Consider the following 20,399-nt stretch of genomic DNA (forward strand, 5'->3'; position numbering starts at 1 on the left):
CCCGAAATAGTTGACCCAAATTACTCCGTAATGAGTTTTTATTTTTTTATTTCTTCATGTATGAGTTGATTTTAAGTTCAAATTTTGTAAGTGGATATATACATTAAAAATTATTCTAAGAACTTTTTTGTTATTTTCATAGATTACGAACATTTAATACGAAATTGATCTTAGATATACAAAAGGAATATGAAAAATTTCTAATGTATTTTTTTAGCATGGTAGATCATATTATGACTTGCAAGTCAACTAACAAAATCTGAAATTAAAATCAACATGTACGTGTAGAAGTAAAAAAGAAAAATCTTAAGGGTAGATTGGACCAACTGAAATTTAGAGGAATAAAGTGAGTTTCAATTTTTGTCGGGGATAGGTGGACAAAGTGAATTGGTGAGGGAAGTAAAATAGATTTTTTTTTTCTAAATAATACCATGTCGGGCCCAAACTGCCCAAAACAGTATCATCCCAAGCCCACAATCCAAGTCGAAGGCACGAACCACTCGAAAATCCTATCTATTTTTCACAAGTTTTTTCTTACCCACCTTCCACCATTTTAAGATCTGTGCAACACTATGTGACCTGTTGAGATTGCATCTAGATAATAATTGCACCGGCAACTGCACCACATGGTGTGTTTGGAAGGAGGAGGTTAAATTTTAGCCTCCGTCACATAGAATGTTTGGACACTCATTAGGAGTATTAAACCTAGACTAACTACAAAACTAATTACACAACCTCTAGGCTAAATCACGAGACGAATCTATTAAGCCTAATTAGTTCATGATTTGATAATGTGGTGCTACAGTAACCATTCGCTAATGATGGATTAATTAGGCTTAATAGATTCGTCTCATGATTTAGCCTATGGGTTCTGCAATTAGTTTTGTAATTAGCTTATGTTTAGTCCTCCTAATTAGTATCTGAACATCCGATGTGACAGGGCTAAAGTTTAGCCCTGGTATCCAAACGTCCCCATAGAGGAGCCAATAGTACATGGTGAGGACACGTGTTGTGACGTGAGTGGAGGGAGGAGGATTGGAATCTAAGCAAACTCTAATCTTTGAATGATCTTTTTCTCTTAAACCATGTATCCAATTTAAAATCCGAGTGAACCTATCTGTTGGAATTAATACTATAAAATGAGATGACTATGTTTTGTTGTATTTTTAAAAATCAAAATTTTTGATGAATTATCTTAACATTATTTACTAAAAAAGTTGGTGAATTTCAATAGAATATTGAGCAAAAAATGTTGGTGAACGTAAAAAAAAAGTTGGTGCATGCAAAAAATAGTTGAGCAATGATGTTGGTGAATGTAAAAAAAGTTAAAGAAAAATACTGGTACATGTAAAAAATGCTGGCTAACATCAAGAAATGTTGGTAATAAAGATGTCGATGAAAATGTTAAAAAAATGTTGTAATTAATATGAATACTAAAGATGGGTTCGTTTTAAAAAAATATTAAAGATGAGTTGGTTATCTCCGGAAGGCATACTCTCCGAGACCCCCTCTCCCTCTTCTTCGCCCGCCCCCGCCCGCGAGGTCGCCGACGGCAACTCCACGGCTCCACCACGCAAGCCACTACAATAGCTCTTACGCGCTTCTACCTGGCGCTTGCTTCTTCACCTCCTGCTCCCTCCCTTTACCAATGTTTGATAGCCGGTGTTTGATTGGCGTGAAGTAGAGATCCATCTCGACTCGGGGTTGATTCCTTTTGTAGGTAAGGAACCCTAACTCGTTCAGATGGATTTCCCCACTAGAATCAAGTGAGCTTCCAAAAATTAAACACGAATCTCTATCCCTGTAAGCTAGTGAAGCGCCTTTGTGGCTCAAGCGTCACACGAACACTGGTTCTACGATTTTGCTAGTTCTGCCGATAGTTAATTCATTCCATTTGCTTAATACCTTTGCTTGTTGTTACTTCAGATTCCTGGTGGCGAATTTCACTTTGAAGATGGTTCAGCTCTTTTTGCATGTGCCGGCAGAAGGTGGTAGTGTTAATACAGCTGCTGTGGAGGCGAGGAGATCTCTTCTTAGCAATGTTGAATCCATAATCAAGTCAATTATAAAGTCAGCAGGCAGGTATGAAGCTCGGCTGTGGCTGTGCAGCACTGTCTCGTTGGTCCATTCCCTCAGTCGCCATGACCAGCGGAACCTGTTTCTCGATCTCTTAGAGATGCAGAATTCCAGGCGAGATGTTGCTGCCCGCCTGCTGCGGATGATTTTTGATAAGAAGCCCAAGAAGGCTGGGTCTATTCTAGCAAAAAATGGCCATATACTGGAGGAGTTCTTCCGAGGTAATTTCACTAGGAATTCGAAATATTTTTCTGTTACTCACATAGATCTGGGTTTTCTTTCTTTTGATTTCTGCAGTCCACCAATTGTTCTACCTGGCACAAATTTGTTAAAAAGTCTACAGAATATGTCCCTAATTCATTAGTTGCATAAAAGCGGCTAAACCATCTGCTCAGCTTCTTCGTACATTGTAATGCAAGATGTGCATCTCAATTTGAACTTGTGCTGGTTCTAAGGAGTATAACATCGCCTTGCACTCAGATTTATTATGTTGTAAATCATATACTACCATTTAACATTACTTCAGTGTTTGTGTCATGTAAATGGGATATCATAGTACAATATAAATTAGTAACACACTTCCATGTACTAGAAGGATTGAAATGGTATTTCAGTTTCAACTGCATCATATTCTTTTCATTAGATACAATCTTCATCTCTGAATGTGGTGTAGTTCTGGAGCTTATCATGAAATTTCTTGCGATTACTTACATATGACTATTACATCTGCTTACTGTCAGTCCACAGCAAACTTAGTATTGTCCTTTTGTCCTGAATACGCTTCACTAAAAGGGAAGCTGTGTGCCCCTTTGTCCTGGCCACTTAAGAAGCCCCCCTTAGTCAAGTTATAAGCAAATAAGCGCAACATTTTTTCCTCTGTTGAACTGTTGCAATGTAGCAAGAATTTGTTCATATGCTAGTTGGAACTGCTTTCATTGCTTACATGCCCTCTTTTAATATCTGCAGGAAACCCGAAGCGGATAATGCAGTGGTTCGGTCATTTTGCTGTTACTGGTGAATCCACACATAAAAAGGGTGCTAAGGCAATTTCTCAGTTTGCATTTATAAATCGTGATATGTGCTGGGAAGAACTTGAGTGGAAAGGAAAGCATGGGCAGTCTCCTGCTGTTGTTGCTACTAAGCCTCATTATTTCAGTGATCTTGATGTTCTGAAGACAGTGGAGAATTTCTTGGAGTATGTCCCAGACTTCTGGTCCTCTGATGAGCTTTCTGATTCTATTAAAGATGGTGAAATACTGCAAATTGATGCAGAATATTTTGTAGATCAATTTTTATACTTGATGTACGAGGAGAATTGCAAAGATGCATGGCATTTAGTTGAAGAATTTTTGATGGATGAGCAGTTTTCCTCTCTCTCCCAACATCTTCTCATTCATCTGGACGAGCAAAGGCTTCTTGATTTCTTAAAATCTTTAGGGAAGCTCATCAATACTACTTTGCAGTGCAAGGAATTGAAATTCCCATGCTGTTGGCTTGAGGTTCTTTTATCAGCACATTGTGATCACATATCTCTTGATGATCTTGTCTTATTGAACTGTGTCATTGCCAAGGGTAGACAACTTTGGCGCCTCATGAACGATGAAGAACAAGATGAAGAACGGGGACAAATGGAAGAGCTTTTGAAGGGTGTAAATCATTTAACTGATGCTGATCATTTTGCTCTTATGAAGGAATTCATGGAGACAGAATTTCCTGATGGACTTAAGTGGATAGGTATTCAGTCCTGGGTAATTTTCTGTGATTTATCAAAAGAATGCAAATCAGGAAATTCTTGTGAATCTTTGTTCTCTGATAACAAAATACAATTTCGCAAGGATGATGAGTACTCATTGGTTCAGAACAATGCGTTCTCAATTTCACATATGCCTGATACTGATGATGAGGATCTTGTTGGGAGCAGTCATAAAAGGAGAAAGAAGAATAGGAGGAGGAAGCGGCGTAGATACGAGTCTGATGAGGACAAGCTTGATGAACTGCTTGAACTTGAATCTTCCAATGTAAAGAACAGTGTTGAATCACAGCGTGGAAGCTGGCACCTCTCAACTGATGGCTTCTCTGCTTCTTGGGACATTGTATGTTACCTTCTTTGTTGCTGAATACCGTATCAGTAGTCATTGAATTACTCTTCTTAACTTTTATTTTTTACACTATGTGCTCCTGCAGGCAGACATACCGGATCACCTTTCTACGTATTATTTCACGACATGGGTAAAGTGGGCTTGCTTTAGATGATTCTCATCACATCATGGGTAGTATGGCAATCCTGCTACCTTTTCAGGCGGCAACATATTGGAGCATGGAGTTGTATAGCAGGCATTTCCGCATCAAATCTGCAATATTTTGGTGATGGATGTATTCTGATGGTGAGTGTTAATTTCCTATGCTTTGATGTTACATACCATGAATTCATTTCCTATGCAGAGTGTTTTTTTTTATAAAAAACTAAATATCCTATGCAGAGTGTTGTAATTCTATTGTTATGCATACTATATAATCTGTAGGCTCGTGGTGGTTGTGAAATGGGTGCAGTGCCTTTCACAGTCATCTTTTTCTCTGTCATGTTACAACTATAAAAGATGCATTTGCTCTATTTACTTCAGTTTAAAGTATGCTCATATTTGTCAATGTTTTTGCAGATTCTTGCATTCTAGAGTTGCAGAGTGCTGCATGAGATCCAGTACCAACTCTCTTTAGTTTGGCTTACTTAAGTTGACACCAATAGAAGATTTTTGGCTGCATAACATTGAAGGATCCAGGCATTTCCTTGAAACCCATTTGGACTTTGGTGGTGGTTGCTGAGATTACAGATATTGACTACTGAAAACAAAAATAGTCTGTAATTGTACTGTACAATGCTAGTGACTTTCCATAAAATTTCAACTACACCTTTAATACAAGGATATGTGCTGGATTGTAGCTGTGAATTTGACCACCCTACTGGGATTATACACGCTTACAGCTATAACTGTTTGGTTCTCCAGTATGAGCTGGGAATCTGCATTGGCTGCAGTTCCTGGGAATCCGGGCATTTTACGGCTTATTATCTGCACTGCTTGCAGTCCCCAGGAATTCAGGCATTTTCTCTCCTTGCATGTATCGTAAGACATGTCGGGCGTCAAACTATTCGTGACATGCTGCAAGCGAGATGACAGAAGTGAAGATGACACAGCATTGTTCTGAGTTTGTTCATCTATTTTGTCACTTGAAAAAAATCTTACCTCATAATACAATTTTGATTTTGCAATTTGGCAATTCGTGACAGTGCGCTGAAATCAACACTGATTGTTTGAACATTGAAACCTGGCACCAGAAACCAAGAACAACGACACCGTCCAGCTACTGAATGTGTATATACAATGACATATATCCGAACTTCAAGGTTACATAAAACCGGTAAATTTCCAGACTGAAAAGGTACGATTCTCTTTAAAGAGTACAGTTCTCTTTCAAGTGCACTAATGATCGAATATCCCAGACGTTAATTTCCCTGGATCTCCCTCGACCACCTTTTGCTATCATAATTGCGCAAGAGATGCGTCCATGGCCCTAAAGACATTTGTTGTCCCAGCCATGGAATACTCGGCTGCAACAATTGCATCTTAGGATGTGTAAAGAGCTGCAGGCACCTCGAAGTCGTTGAACTGTGTCATGATCTCTCTAGTTGAATTGGCTAGCACTACAGTCATGCCAAGAGAAGCAGGATTAGCATATACGCCAGCACAGTTTGATCTGCAATTAAAGCTAGCTTTAGATGTTTTTATTGAGCCAACTTACCAAGGGGATCATATGTTGGCAGGGTGATGTACTGCGGGCAATGCTTTCTTCTTGACACAATTCCATTTGTCAAAGTAGTAAGACAATCACGAGGCTGGAAACATAAATTGAGATCAGAATTGCCATGCAATACGCGTCACTTCAAATTTGGAAATAAATATGCATCCAACATGGGGGAACAGAACTTTCAGTATTTAAAAGTGAAATTTATGCAACGCATATTGACCGGAAGCTAGGAGAAAGCAGTTTGCAAGCTCAGGTTCCGACACAACAAAACATAACTTAACCGGGCACGGAACATCATTATGATTCAGATAATCATGTCCTCTGATTCTAGATGGTGGTTCTATCACGTTTTGTTTTCACAGGATCCAGAGCAGTTGTTGAGGATATATACATAGGATGTGACATTATTGAGAAACACTTTAAGGGTGTTTGGCGGTACTCCACTTCAAATTTTATAGCTCCACTTCACCAACTCCATAAAAATACTGGAGTTGTCCACATGTTTGGCAAGTTGCATAGATCCAGCTCTAGAATAGTAAGCTTGTTGTGAAAAGTCTATTATACCGTTGCGAACGGGGCATGCGTGTCAGCCTCTCTCTCGTTTGCTGGCACGCCTCCCCGCCATATCTTCTGCTGGTGCCGTCCATCTCCACTCCACCTCGCTGCTCCCTCTCCCTCTCCTTGGGTTGGCCAGCAAGGGGGCGAGGCTGCCTTGCAGGCAACGGTGGCGCACCGTCCAGCGGGCGCCGCAATGGCGTCGTGCTCTAGCCGGTGGGGGCGGCACGGGTCCGGTGGGCAAGGGCAGTACGGCGACAGTGGCGCAGCTCCGACCGGCAGGAGGGCGCGGCCCCAGTAGGCGGGGGCGGCGAGGTCTGACGAGCGGGGGCCACGCGGCCAACGCGGGCAGGGGCGGAGAGGTTCGACGAGTAGGGGCGGCGTGGCCGCGGCTGAGGGGGGCGAGGGCGCACGGTCCAGCGCGTCGCCGGCGGGTGAGGGTCGCGCGGCTCCGGCGGGAGACGGCGGCGTGGGTACCATGGTCAGCGGCCAGAGGGAGGAAACGAAGACCATGAGCGGAAAGGAAAAATTAGAAATGAACCGGTGTGTTGAGTAACGAGTGGCAAAGGTGGGTAAATAACCCCAACTCCACGAGAAAGTCTGAAACTGATGTTTTTGGAGCACCCCTGAGGTACTCCAAGAAAAACGTGGATCTGACCCCTAGCTCCACATTTTTTGTGGAGCTGGAGTTGATGGAGCTAGACGTGTTTGGCTGCGAGTTTTTTGGAGTTGGCGGAGTGGAGCTAATTTTCCTGGAGTGGAGTGTTGCCAAACACCCCCTAAAATTTAGCAAATGAGACTTTCAATCCTGTAGGAACAATATTTACAAATATGCGTTGCTGGTAATATGTCTTGAGTCGATGGTTCTATTCTATCCATGACCATAATATTTCATAGCAACAAATTCTAGGGAGATATTCAAGGGGAAATGGGGAACTCACTTTCAGTTCTTTGTCGAAGCATAACCTGAGTTCTTCAACTGAGCCCCTCTTGCAAACAATTTGTGGTGATCCCCCAAAAGCATGTTTGATGGTATCGATGACATCGCTCAGTGCGTATTCCTTACCATTTGAAATCTGTATACCTCCACTTGACAGCATTTCCTGCAATCCAAATTTATTATAGAGAAAGGACAGAGCCCTGCGACACACTTGCTATAAAAGTTAAACTAAGAGATGGGTATTCTGGTTGTAAGCACTACTTTGTCAAAGCCATGTAGGTAATGTTAAGGTGCTCTAGCCTAACAAGAAACCAATGTTATGGTATGATTAGTCTGTCAACAGCGCGGGTACTAACCGTAACGTTATATTTGAAGTAGAGGTCAAGGGCAGTGGTGAAATATTGTAATTCATCCTGAACCACCGGGGCAGAGCACGTTCCATGCTTCTCTGAAAAATTAAACTTCATGTTAAGGCTATCCAGTCATGCAATGCTCAGAAACGTCTGAGCAATCAGAGCACAATGTCAGACGCTACTTCGCAAACAAAGTTTGTATCACAAGGCCTAGAAAAGAACATTACCCCACTGAAGATAAGCAACAGACGAATCGAGCAGAAAATGCCGCCAGACAACATGCAAAGGAAAGATTAAGCTGAGGCATATTTTGGAGTTTAGTAGCACAACAGACGAGTCAGATCTTAATCGCACACCTCGTGAGCCCAGAAGGGTCCTTTGCCGCTGAAGCAAGTCGAAGAGGAGGAGCAGAACAAGGACGGCCAGTACTTGTCAAGCGTCTCCTTCAATGGCAATATCTACACGAGATTATGGAAGCAGATCAGCAGACCATCAATCAGGACGGTCATTGAGAGCTTCCCCACAGAACCTAAACGCAACAAGAGGGTTAAACTGAAGCTGCAACGCTCTGCAGCCAATCGAGTACGCACCTTGTCCATCTCGAACTGGGTGCGGCGGCAGCACGCCGGCCAGGTCCCGTCGTCGTAGTCCGGCCACAGACCATCTGCTCCAGCAACAAAAGCGAAATTCACACCGAATCGATAAGGAATTCACCCTGAGAAGGAACCAAATCGAACGAGCGGAGCGAGCGCTTACGGATCGTGAACGTCTGGAGCGGCTCCGAGCTGCACGCGGAGCAGGAGTAAGGAAAAGAATCGCGTGAGATCTCCCATCAACCGAAACGAAATACTAGCAGAAAACAATCTACGGGGGGAAGCTCCCGGCGATTGGAGGAGAGGATGAGATGGCGGAAGGGGGTGATGAGAGCCGCTGGTAGGTAGCGCGGCGGCGCGGCGCGGCGCACGTACCGGCAGCAGCCGTTGCTGGCGCAGCAGTAGCGGGTGGAGGCGCAGATGGTGCCGGGCCACTGCAGGGAGAGCTTGAAGTAGTCGAACTCGCGCTGCGCCTCGCGGCCCAGCGGCGCGCGCGCGGAGACGGAGCCCAGGCCGGCGGCCGCCAGCGCCCAGACCACCAGCACCCACGCCGCCTTCCTCGCCGTCTTCATCGCCATCGCCTCCCTCTCCTCCTCCTCTCCCTCTCTGTCCGGGGGCAGCGGTGGGGGCGGTTGCGCCGGCAGCTCAGTACAACTGCTCCCTGCGCGGCGACGAGGCCAGACGGGACGCTATCACTGGTAACCGGGCCCGCGCCGCCAAGTCAGGGACCACTTCAGAATTCAGAATAATTCACCGAGATTTTATCTGTAAAAAAATCGTCGGTTGCTATGCTTATCGCGATCATCCTGTGGAATCTGCAGACGGCTGAAGATGAGATCCCCTGCGTGACAAGCAACCGGACACCATTTTTGGCCTAGTGGCACATGGGTCTGATACGGGAAATCCTTTCCTTTGCCGTCGAAGGGCATCTCAACCACCACCGGTATAGCCCGTAGCCGATAGCAAAGATCAAGCAGTTTCCGAAAGAAATAAAAAGGACTCTACTCAGCAAGCAACCCTCATGAGTCCACGATCAGAGTATAATAACACACGCAAATGGCAGAGACTTCTCGTGGGGAAAACGTCAGGGGCTCTCTTCAGATATTTATTCACATCACGTTCCAGATCTCAATGGCCTATCATACGCGAGATCATGAATTCATGATTCATGAATGGAGATTATTCAGAACCAGGCAGGGCTGGCGGTTTCTTTACACACATCAATGTAGCGTCGCTCTGCACGACTCGGTGCTCGTCGGAGTTCAGAACCCTGAAGAGTCTGAACTCTACTCAGCCGTACGCGTGTAGCTCGCCACTGGCTTGGTCGATGATCCCCTCCGTAGCATTGGCCAGCACTGCAACCATAACCACAGCGTTCAGTTAGTGGCAGTACAGCGGCAATTAGTGTACTTCCAAGCAGAAACGGTGTAAAGCCAAGGTGAAAAATTCTCTTCTCATGTATTCAGAACTGGTTTCAGGCAACGGCAGCAGCAACGGGCATAGAATGAGAGCTCACCGGATGGTTTGTACGATGGGAAGGTGACGTAGCGAGGGCAGTAGCTTCTGCTGTTCGTTGCCTTGTCGGTCTCGAACGTGCAATCACGAGGCTGCCACACAAGATATACAAGTGAGCATCAACAGTATTAGAAGCTGGGGCATTCATACGTCCACTTCAAAGCTTATCTTAGTTATATGATGGTCCTTTGTTAATAATTGCTTATGCTAAAGCCTACTATACTCCTGATCCAAAGCTGAGCTCTTCTCTTTACTACCATAGCAGCATAAGTTTATCTTCCTGCTTCAACTGACTTGACTTAAATTCATCGTATTGTATGTAAGGACTAGCATTTTCCAGAAACGTTATTACTTAATGTTGGAACAGCAACTTTTATGTACCATCTCAAAAAAAAAAGGAAAAGGAAAAGGAAAAAAAAACTAATATAGCTATGACTGACAGAAACTACCTACCTGATAATCCTTGTGGAAGCAGAGCCTAAGTTCTTGAACTGAGCCATTCTTACAAACAAGTGATGGCATTGCCCCAAATGCGTACTCAATCACAGCAACAATATGTCCAACAGCGTATCTTCTGCTGCTTGCAGGCCGAATATGTGCTTTTCTCAGGGCTTTCTGCAAGACAAGAACAAGAACAAGAACTATAGTAAAAGCATACCGGCAAAATTTAACAATCTCACAATTGTTGTGCAAAGAGCATGGCATGCTGAGATGAGATAACTTAATAACTAACCGTAACATTGTATTTGCTGTAGAGATAAAGTGCTGTGGAGAAGTAGTCATATTCATCCTGTATTTCAGGATAAGCGCAAGTTCCATGAGTTTCTGCCAGAAAAAATAAAATAGAGTAGAACGTTAGGAACAGATCTTGAATGACACTATATCTGCAAAAAAACAAGATATAACCGGACTACTTAATTTAATGAAATTAAGAAGTAATTGAGCACAACAGTTTTTTCTGCCAACAAGTTCAGAAATTGCATACCCCACTGGAGAAGATCCAGCAAACCATCAGCACATGCACACAAACAAAAGAAACCCTTGGTCAGCACTCAGCATATGCATTCTTCCTGGTAGTCAAATCTCAAAAAATCCCAATCACCTCATGCACCCAAAATGGCCCCCTTCCACCAAAGCAGGTTGATGAAGAGCCACAGTACAGGGATGGCCAGTACTTCTCTAGTATCGGCATCAGCATTAAGATCTGTGGCAAAGCAAATCAAGCACATTGACATGGCAAACTTGCAGTAGTCCAGACATTTTGTTCTAAAAAAGATTTTGCAAAGCTGGCACCTTATTGATGTTGAATCTGGCGGGTCTGCAGCATGATGGCCATCCCCCATAGTTGTACTGTGGCCAGAGACCATCTGTTCAGACAGAATGATGATAATGAAATGGCTATCAGCTTTTTTTTCAAAAGAAAAAAAGAAAAGAAATGGCTATCAGGACTACTTGGATGCAATTGTCTTAGTCTAAATATTACTTTGGTGCCCATGTGCAACCTCAATGTATACACATGCTTTAAACTTGCAGCGGAAGCTATCACTATCAATAATACATTTCGGTGTAAAAAAAAGGTTCAGCAGCAGTTAATGTCTGATGGCAACCAAATCAACCAATGGCTCATCAAAACAACAAATCAGGCAGGTAAACTATTTGGAGGCCGTTCACTGTTACTGCTCAGAAATTCTAAACATCGACCACTTCAAGTCAACAACTGATCAAACAATTGCTGTGCGCATTTATTTAGTCCTTTTCTTAATATGACAATTCCATTTTAGTATATGAGATATTTAGTACTTGGAAGAAATGGTCTTATGGCACTTTAATGTGCAACCTCAATGCATACACATGCTTTAAACTTGCAACCGAAGCTATCACTGTCACTGTCACCAATGCATTTCGGTGTCAAAAAGTTCAGCAGAAGTTTATGTCTGACAGGAACCAAATCAAACAATGGCTGATCATAATAACAGATCAGGCAGGTAAACTATTTGGAGGACGTTCACTCCTGCTCAGAGATTCAAAAACGTCCACCACTTTTAAGTCAGCAACCATCAAATAATTGCTGAGTGCATTGCGTCTTTTCTTAATATGACAATTTTATTTAAATACGCAGCATGTGGTTTTTTGTAGTCTTAACTCCAGGACAGATATATGCAATAAAAAGTTTGGAAAATCATCTATGGTTCACGTATCTAAATCGAATGAACTGACGGGAGAATCTAATAGTTGCTTATGGGAAATTCACAAGATACACGTGCAGCGGCCAAATGAGGAAGACAAGTGATTTGCGTGGACTTACGAATCGTGAACCATTTAAGGGGCTTCGATCTGCAGGAAATGTCAAGGAAAACCAAATGAGCTCGCTCAATCGAGTTCCAGCAGCGACAATGCCAAGATAGAGGGCAGGCGAAATGGTACCGGCAACAGCCATTGGTGTCGCAGCAATTGCTGGTCTGGCGGCAGATGGTGCCCGGCCACTGGAGCGCCAGCACGTAGTAGTCGAACCCCGCCCACCGCCGCTTCCTGCTACCACCCGCCGCCGCCGCCTCCGGCGACGACGACGCCGAGGCGGACGGCGCCAGCAGCGCGCTCGGAAGCAGCACGGCGAGGCAGAGCAGCGAGAGGGGGAGGAGGAGGCGCTTCCGCCCGCGCCGGTGCCGCCGCGTCTCCATCACCCCGCGGCCGCCGTCGCTTCCCGAACGAATCGAGGCTTCGTGGCGCGCGTCTGGATCTGCCTATGTATACTGCAGCAAATCCATCAACTGCTGCAAGATCGCGACTTGAAATGGTGGGGATGGATGGAGTGGCTTGGAGAACATGCCAGATATCAGCAATGAGATTACGGCGGGCTCGATTAGTCTATAATTTCGCATCGGGTAAATCCTCCGTGGGAAGATTAGTTTTTGCTTGCAGATCGGTGGCTTGCTGTGCTCGTGAAGCATACACACACTAGGCGAAGCTACGGCAGCTACGAGCACTCCTCTTTTGGGTTTCCCTTTCCTTTTGCTTCCATCTATGGAGGGTGCAAATGTCGGGCATACCAATATACCATAACGGTGGCAACAAGCCACGGACATCAACTGAGGAGCTGTTTGGATACTAAAGGGCTAAAGTCACGGTCACATCAGATATTCAGATCTTAATTAGGAGGATTAAATATGAACTAATTATAAAACTAATTGCTAGGTAAATTGCAGAACTCCTAGGCTAATTCGTGAAATGAATCTATTAAGTCTAATTAATCCATCATTAGCAAATGGTTACTGTAGCACTACATTATCAAATCATGAACTAATTAGGCTTAATAGATTCGTCTCACGATTTAACCTCCATCTGTGTAATTAGTTTTGTAATTAAACTATATTTAATACTTCTAATTAGTATCTAAACATCCGATATGATAGGGCTAAAGTTTAGTACCCTGGAGCCATACGCTCCCTGAATTGTCCCTTTTAACCATATTCCTCTCCTCATGCCTCACTAACCGAAGGTAAAGTTTAATGATTAGAGCTCAATAAGAACGACACAAGGATTTTGATGGTGATGATTGACACGGGTGATAACTGGTGACTAAGGTGCAAGTTCCACTTCGTTTTAGATGATTAGGTTGATCCATTCACGTTTTTTCGGAATATGCAGGAGAGCTGCATGTCATTTGTATTTAGAAGAAAATAGTTTTCAGTTACAACGCATGAAAAAACTAGAATAAGTGAGGATGGCTCTCGTCCTCCCGACCCCTCCCCTTCCTGACACCTGTCCCTCCACCTGCCCCACGCCGGCGTCCACTCCGGCCCCGGCAGCCACCCTCAAGGCCATGGTTCCCCCTTGCCTGGCCAACCCCTCTTCCTCGGCATCGTTTTTCTCTCCTCCCTCATCTTCCCCTCCGTTTCTTCCCCGGGGAACGGCGGGGCGCCCTAAAGCCCAGCGATGGCATGATGACTCTCCACTTGCGGCTGACTCCGACGACGTCCTATCTCCTCTCCCACAGCGCTCCATCTCCTTCAACGAAGCATTGCTGAAGGGCGCCTCTATGGACTCGACCTTGCAGGCCCCGTGCACCACTTGCCGGGAGTCCTCAGTCGTTGTTTCACAGGGGGTGCCTGGGGGCTGCCCGTCGCGGATTGTTCTACGTCCGGAAGACCGCTCGAGGAAGGTGGGCCCGGAAGACCGCTCGAGGAAGGTGGACCTCAAAGCCCCGGACAAGGACGGGTGGTGGTCCGTTGAGGGACGTCGGCGGCGGTGCGAACGGCGGAGGTAGGCGCGCGTGGTGCGGCAGCCAGTCCCCACGGACCTCTAGGGAAGATGTTTTAACTGCTTCTATCCTCGTTACCGTGCAGCCGATTGTCGTTCCCCCCTGCGATGCTTTCACTGTCGTGCCATGGGGCACCTATCAACCATACATGCTCGGACCCACCAGAGGGTTTGTACGAACCCACTCAAAGGGACGTACTCGAGACGTTTCAGGACATGAAGACTACGCTACAGGGCAACGTAGACTACATAGAACTCCTGAAGGGCTAGTTAGAATACAAGGAAACTATTCTACCGAGTTAAAAGTAGAACTCTATAGTTTTGTCCGACTAGTACCCTTGTACTCAAAGCTACCCTGTAACCTTGCTCCCTGGATATATAAGGATGGGTAGGGACCCCCTCAAAATACGTTCAATCGAACACAAGCATACAACACACAGGACGTAGGGTATTACGCGATCTAGCGGCCCGAATCTATCTAAATCGTGTCTCTGCGTCACCATCGACTCCTTGAACTCGGGTCCAGATTAGAGTCAATTGAGGACTACAACTCTGACTCGAACTCTTTTGAAGAACTCCCCTTATCAGGTTCGCAACGGGGCCTAGTAATCACATCAACACCGCGAGGCAGATTCGTCTACTAGCCTGGCATGAAGCCATCTTTCCTTGCCCAAGACAATGAATCACGCCTCATCGCACACTTGGATATCCTCCCATATCAAGAGGGTACTCCACTCTCACTGATCCATGAAGAAGATGGCTCCACTGAAGTCATAACATCCAGCTCTGGAAGCTATTCTCCGAATAGAGAACTCTTTGTTATGGTTTCGCCAATTGATGGAACAGGAACTAGCGATCACCACCAAAGAACTCCTCATCGGGACGCCAAATGGAAGAAGTCTCCCAAGATGAATTATTAGCCGACGCCCCGGAGGGTGAAACTAGCAGCCAGAGAACTCAAAGAAGAGCAAGAAACAATTAGAGAGTGGAACGTCGTCGACTTTTAGCGGCAAGAGTTCCCATTGTGAACCTCGACAGAGCATTCAAAGCAGTTCAAACATAAGAACATAACACACCACTTGCCGCTATCGCTTCTATCGACCTTATCGCTCATTCAATGCCTCCAAACAAATACAGCGAACCCCTGTTATACTTGGCAGAACACGCATACAAACTCCTTGACAAAGAAACACCAATCCCATCCGTGCCTCGTAACCCAAGTCATCATGATGATAGTAGAGACAATGCAAGACTCTCAAACCAACAACATGACGAACCAAGACAACATAGGGGCGTACTCGAAGCTTCAAGATGAAACAGAGATGCAGCTGAGGGTAGTCATACAGCCTCCGCGGAAGAACCATGCCACCGCAGAGTAATTCCAGAACCCTCGCACATTAGTGATCTTCGAGAAACATTAAACCACAATCGTGATGCTCAAGATATAATCAACAACCGCCGTCGTGAACATGAAGCTGAGGGTGATGACAATGACCACTTCCCTGCTTTTACAAGACAAATCATGCAGGCTACTCTCCCAGAGAAATTCAAACACTTGGCAAACAAGACCCAGTTCAGTGGCTCCGCTGCTACGCATTAGCAGTTCAAGCTGCACGTGGAAGCGATGATACAAAAGTCATCCACTTTCCCGTATGCATGGAACCAACGCCACTAACTTGGCTCGAATCTTTGAAACCTAACTCCATCGACTCATGGTCTGATCTAAAGAAAGATTTTACAAGCAACTATGCGGGAGCTATGCAGCGTCCCGGCAACAGAATTGACTTGGCTCAGGTTAAACAGCAAAAGGATGAGTCCCTCCGCAGCTACCTACGCCGTTTTTTCAACAAAAAGGCTATAATTGTCGACATCTCAAAAGCAGATGTAATTGAATGTTTTCAAAATGGTCTCTAGGACTGACGCATGTTCCAAGACTTTTGCAGATGCCAGCCAGCGGATATCAAAGAACTCAAAATTATGGCTCAGTCATGGGCAGACGAAGAAGACAAGGAGCGCGAAAGGTTTGATTCACACTGCAATCGCGGACGTGACAACAATACTAGCAACAATAAAGAACAAGACAGAAATCGCAACGGCGATCACCGAAGCAATTATTCGGGCAATCAGAATTGCAAGCGCAAACCAGACAATACCATTGCAGCGATATCAAACTCAAGCAAGAAAGGAAGCCATGGTCTTTCAAATTTGAGAACTTTTGGATGAAAATGCCGTGATTCAAAGAAATTGTCACGAATGCACGGAATGCGCCAACCGAACATCACAAGACTTTCCACATATTGTACCATAAACTCCTTCACACCTCACAGGCGCTGCGAGCATGGAGCAGTGGCCTTATACCAATGCAAGACAACAACTGTATATGTCACTGGAGGTCATCCTACGTCTGGACATTGCAATCACTCACCCAAGGCGAGCAACAACTAAGAACCCAACTCAAAAAGGAGGGTGTTAGGCCTATCTGCGATTGAAAGAGTGAGAAGGAAACAAGCTGCGCGCATAACAAATCTCAAGGCAGGAGATGCGAACACGCGGTTCTTCCATCGCAAAGTGAATGCACACAAAAGGCAAAATCACATTTAGAGACTATAAAAGGACTCTGGATGGGCTGTCTCACATGAAGAAAAAGCATTAGTCGCTCAGGAACATTTCACGGCTGCCCTTCGTCGACCACCGTCATGCCAAAACGACATCAATTGGGACAGGCTAAACCTGCAACGCCACGACCTCGACGGCCTAGACTCCCAATTCATAGAAGAGGAAATTAAAAGAGCCATTCATCTTCTGCCAGCTGAAAAAGCCCCAGGACTGGACGGGTTCACTGGCGTATTCTTCAAAGAGTGCTAGGAGATTATCAAGCATGACGTTATGAATGCAGCAAAAGCTTTTCACCTTCTCTGGACCGCCAACTTGAGCCTTCTAAACTTAGCGAACATCATTTTGCTACCTAAGAAAGAAGGGGCTGACACAATCACTGATTTCCGCCCAATCAGTCTGATTCACTCATTCATCAAATTTATCACAAAAGCTTTGGCAATGCGACTCGTACCTCACATGGACACAATCGTATCTAAAAACCAGAGCGCGTTCATCAAAAAATGTAGCATTCACGATAATTTTATGTCATTCTGCTCCATGGCTAGACGTCTCCAGCAAAGTAAATGTCCTGCCTTGCTGCTCAAACTTGACATTGCGAAGGCTTTTGACTCCATCAGGTGGGAATACCTTTTGTCCCTCATGCAACGACTAGGTTTCCCCGCTCGCTAGTGCGATTGGGTGGCCGCACTCTTGCTTACTTCATCATCACGAGTACTACTCAACGGGATGCCAAACGGGCCTATCAAGCATGGGAGAGGACTGTGACAAGGGGACCCACTACCCCCCCTACTGTTCCTCATTGCCATTGATCCGCAACAGAAGATCCTGAAACTAGCCACCGATCGAGGGCTCCTTTCCAAATTACAAGGACACGTAAACGATCTCCCGGTATCGATGTATGCGGACGACACGACCATCTTTGTCAATCCCACACAAGCGGATATCTCAAATTTGGTCGAAATCATGTCACATTTCGGTGATGCCACAGGCCTCAACACCAATTTCCACAATTCAACGGTAGTCCCAAATCGATGCATAGGGTTGAACATGGATAGCATCCTTCAAAACCTTAGGTCTCACTTCCCCCATCAAATACTTGGGTCTACCTCTCACCACTAGGAGGCTTCGACATGTTGATTTTCAGCCTCTAGTGGACAAGGCAGTGGCGAAAATGACTACATGGAATGGGAAGAATATCAACTACGTGGGACGATTGATGCTCGTCAAGTCAGTCCTCACATCACAAGCTATCTACTTCCTCACGGCTTTGAGAGCGCCGAAGAGCGTCCTAAAGGAAATAGACGCCAAGAGGAGAAGATTCCTCTGGGCGGGATCCGAGGTCCTAACAGACGCGAAGTGCAAAGTGAATTGGCCTAAATCAACTCGTCCAACTGACTTGGGGGGCTTGGGCATCCTTCGCTTCGGCAGATTCGTGCAGGCACTGCACCTGCGTTGGTTGTGGAAGGATTGGGTGGAAGACTAGAAACGCTGGGACGATCATGACCTGCCATGCAACACAACAGACATGCTCCTATTAGCGGCAGCATCCTCAATCACAGTGGGCGACGGTGCGCGAACTTTGTTTTGGCAAAGCGTCTGGCTGCAAGGACAAAGACCGTGTGATATAGCACCAAATATTTTCAAGATTTCAAGGAAGAAAAAAAATCATTGAAGGAAGTGTTAAGCAGCAACAGATAGGTCCGTGATGTAAACCTGCGTCACCCGAATTTTTCGATCCGGCACTTCATCGAATTCATCCAACTGTGGAGGGCGGTCTGAGACGCCGACCTAAGGGAAAATGTGTAAGACACCAACACTTGGAAATTCTCAAACAATGGAGAATACACAACAGCTTCAACGTATCGTGCACAGTTCATCGGAACCGAGAAGACAAACCTGAAAAACTTTGATTTGGAAAACTTGGGCTCCTCCAAAATGTACGTTCTTCGCTTGGTTGGCCATCCAAAACCGACTGTGGACATCAGACAGGCTACAAGCCCAAGGTTCGGCAAATTCAGGGCGCTGCCCCCTATGCACACAAGACCAGGAGTCAAGCTGCCATCTGTTCGTGGAGTGCCGCGGTGGGTAGTGGAGGTGGCGGGGGCATCAGACCCCAACAGGTTAGTGTTGGCGGCGGCAAAGGGCAGCTACGGAGGCGGTAGAGGCCACCGGAGCAGGAAGGAGGTGGGTGGCGGTGGGGTGTCGCGTCAGGGCCTCGCGTGGCTTAGGCTATCGAGAGGAATCGAGGAAGACGAAGACGGGAAGAAGAAAAGGATAACAGAGAAGGGGGGTGTGATTTTGATAGTTGGATCTACATCCAATGGATAGGAACGGTAATTGATAGAAAATGGATATTTCAATTCATTGAAGAGAGGACAGTCCCATGAATGAACTGGCGAATTGATCCACTACTTTCCATGAGTCTTATAAGAGCAACTTCAAGAGTTTTTCAAAAAATTCTTCCCCAAAACGAGGTATTGAGAGCTATGCTAAAAATATTTTCCCCCAAAAAACAAATTAAGCCAAAAAAAACACTAAGAACTATCTCCCAATAATTTTAAAAAAAAGGCCATGTTGTCATAATTCGGCCAATATACTTAGCCTGCCCACCTTTCGACCCATGACACCAGGCGTCCTTCTCCACGTGCTGCGCCATGCACCGGACCTGTGCTGCGCCATGCACCGGACCTCCTCGACCCCTTCTGTTTTGAGTAGTGTTGTTTGAGCTTTCAAGGGATCTACATAGAAAAGGAAACAAAATGCAGAACAGCATTTGTACTTGGATTATATGTTAGCAGTATAGCCCAGTTGATATTAGTAAAGTTCAAGGTACGCAGAATCCAAACTCTTATAGCACTATAATTACCGACAATCTTCAAGAATTATGAGCACTACAACATGTAATATGGGAGCAGGAATAGTTCAGTAGCTGAGTCCCTGTAAACACCCATTCACCACTATAGTGTTTTTATACTAATTCAAGAATTTCTGTTGCTAGAAAGAATGTTCCTCCAACTCTCCAAACACTAAAATTGGAATGTTGTAGAGATCGAAGCCTTTCAGCTTTACTTGTCCGAAAGTCTCTTCATACTTCACCATGGCTATCTTCAGTGTATCTTTGTCGCAGTGCCTGAATACAAGCTCCATGGGCATTCTGGAGCTTTGTGCTTCTACTCTATCTCCTAGAACCTGAAGTGAATACAAATATGAGGTGAGTATTATGCAACTGTAAGAATGGGAAGTTTCTAAAGTTGAACTGAGAAATTAAGAACTTATGCAGAAGAAAGAAAGAAAAATTGCAGAAGAAAGAAAGAAAAATTGAATAGCGGTGTAAGGCTAAAATCTGTCCGAAAAATCAACCGCGTGCTTCAAGCGCCACCGGAGTGCAGCAGGTGAGGAGCCATCGTCGTCGTCAAGGACTCAGACCTTGAGCTGCGTGCCATCACTGGCCACGTAGTGCAAGCGCCCGCCGGAGTGCACGAGGCGTGCATCGCCACCGCCCACCGCCGGCGCTGCCGCCCCGCTGCTCGCCCCGCCGGATCTTGAAGCTACAGATACATCAAACCTCAGGAGATCTTGAAGCTCAGCAGATCTTGAAGCTCCGGATGGACACCACTAGTGGCCGTCAGCTGCCATCCTTCTTCCGTGCGTCGTGGCCGCACTTCCCACCGACTGCCCTCCTCGCGGCCGCCG

At 45.4% G+C, this 20,399-nt stretch overlaps 3 protein-coding genes across 4 annotated transcripts; 1 reads left to right on the plus strand and 2 right to left on the minus strand.

The window, feature by feature from the left end:
- Nucleotides 1–1,471: 1,471 nt before the first annotated feature.
- Nucleotides 1,472–5,062, plus strand: LOC117858710 (uncharacterized). Of its 2 annotated transcripts, none has more exons than XM_034741836.2 (5): nucleotides 1,472–1,720; nucleotides 1,927–2,297; nucleotides 3,043–4,169; nucleotides 4,261–4,460; nucleotides 4,734–5,062. In XM_034741836.2, the coding sequence occupies exons 2-4, from the start codon at nucleotides 1,955–1,957 to the stop codon at nucleotides 4,327–4,329; spliced, it is 1,539 nt and encodes a 512-aa protein (XP_034597727.1). In that variant the 5' UTR covers nucleotides 1,472–1,720; nucleotides 1,927–1,954; the 3' UTR covers nucleotides 4,330–4,460; nucleotides 4,734–5,062. The 2 variants fall into 2 exon arrangements, with proteins under 2 accessions (XP_034597727.1, XP_034597728.1); XM_034741837.1 differs by lacking the exon at nucleotides 1,472–1,720 and having other exon boundaries at nucleotides 1,942–2,082; nucleotides 2,175–2,297.
- Nucleotides 5,063–5,364: 302 nt separating this feature from the next.
- On the minus strand, nucleotides 5,365–9,198 carry LOC117858713 (ribonuclease 2). The gene is made up of 9 exons (XM_034741840.2): nucleotides 8,694–9,198; nucleotides 8,482–8,510; nucleotides 8,316–8,389; nucleotides 8,082–8,183; nucleotides 7,953–7,956; nucleotides 7,729–7,820; nucleotides 7,374–7,535; nucleotides 5,872–5,965; nucleotides 5,365–5,773 (listed from the first exon to the last, which is right to left on the minus strand). The coding sequence occupies exons 1-9, from the start codon at nucleotides 8,894–8,896 to the stop codon at nucleotides 5,697–5,699; spliced, it is 837 nt and encodes a 278-aa protein (XP_034597731.1). The 5' UTR covers nucleotides 8,897–9,198; the 3' UTR covers nucleotides 5,365–5,696.
- A 193-nt stretch (nucleotides 9,199–9,391) lies between these two features.
- On the minus strand, nucleotides 9,392–12,861 carry LOC117858712 (ribonuclease 2). The gene is made up of 9 exons (XM_034741839.2): nucleotides 12,258–12,861; nucleotides 12,139–12,167; nucleotides 11,127–11,200; nucleotides 10,936–11,037; nucleotides 10,819–10,822; nucleotides 10,567–10,658; nucleotides 10,287–10,448; nucleotides 9,835–9,925; nucleotides 9,392–9,673 (listed from the first exon to the last, which is right to left on the minus strand). Exons 1-9 carry the CDS (start codon nucleotides 12,509–12,511, stop codon nucleotides 9,609–9,611), a joined length of 873 nt encoding a protein of 290 aa, XP_034597730.1. The 5' UTR covers nucleotides 12,512–12,861; the 3' UTR covers nucleotides 9,392–9,608.
- Between the last annotated feature and the right edge of the window lie 7,538 nt (nucleotides 12,862–20,399).

The sequence above is a fragment of the Setaria viridis genome, chromosome 5, assembly GCF_005286985.2.
Source record: "Setaria viridis chromosome 5, Setaria_viridis_v4.0, whole genome shotgun sequence".
Classification (NCBI taxonomy): Eukaryota; Viridiplantae; Streptophyta; class Magnoliopsida; order Poales; family Poaceae; genus Setaria; species Setaria viridis.

Bases quoted from the DNA above. Each gene is read 5' to 3' on its own strand.
- LOC117858710 (XM_034741836.2), top strand. From the start codon at position 1,955: ATGGTTCAGCTCTTTTTGCATGTGCCGGCAGAAGGTGGTAGTGTTAAT. The intron at 2,298-3,042 runs GTAATTTCACTA...TAATATCTGCAG, and splicing joins ACTGGAGGAGTTCTTCCGAG to GAAACCCGAAGCGGATAATG. The intron at 4,170-4,260 runs GTATGTTACCTT...GTGCTCCTGCAG, and splicing joins TCTCTGCTTCTTGGGACATT to GCAGACATACCGGATCACCT.
- LOC117858713 (XM_034741840.2), bottom strand. From the start codon at position 8,896: ATGGCGATGAAGACGGCGAGGAAGGCGGCGTGGGTGCTGGTGGTCTGG. The intron at 7,536-7,728 runs GTTAGTACCCGC...TTTGGATTGCAG, and splicing joins ACTTCAAATATAACGTTACG to GAAATGCTGTCAAGTGGAGG. The intron at 5,966-7,373 runs GTGAGTTCCCCA...TTATGTTTCCAG, and splicing joins GCTTCGACAAAGAACTGAAA to CCTCGTGATTGTCTTACTAC.
- LOC117858712 (XM_034741839.2), bottom strand. From the start codon at position 12,511: ATGGAGACGCGGCGGCACCGGCGCGGGCGGAAGCGCCTCCTCCTCCCC. The intron at 12,168-12,257 runs GTACCATTTCGC...CATTTCCTGCAG, and splicing joins GACACCAATGGCTGTTGCCG to ATCGAAGCCCCTTAAATGGT. The intron at 11,038-11,126 runs GTGCCAGCTTTG...GCTTTGCCACAG, and splicing joins CCAGATTCAACATCAATAAG to ATCTTAATGCTGATGCCGAT.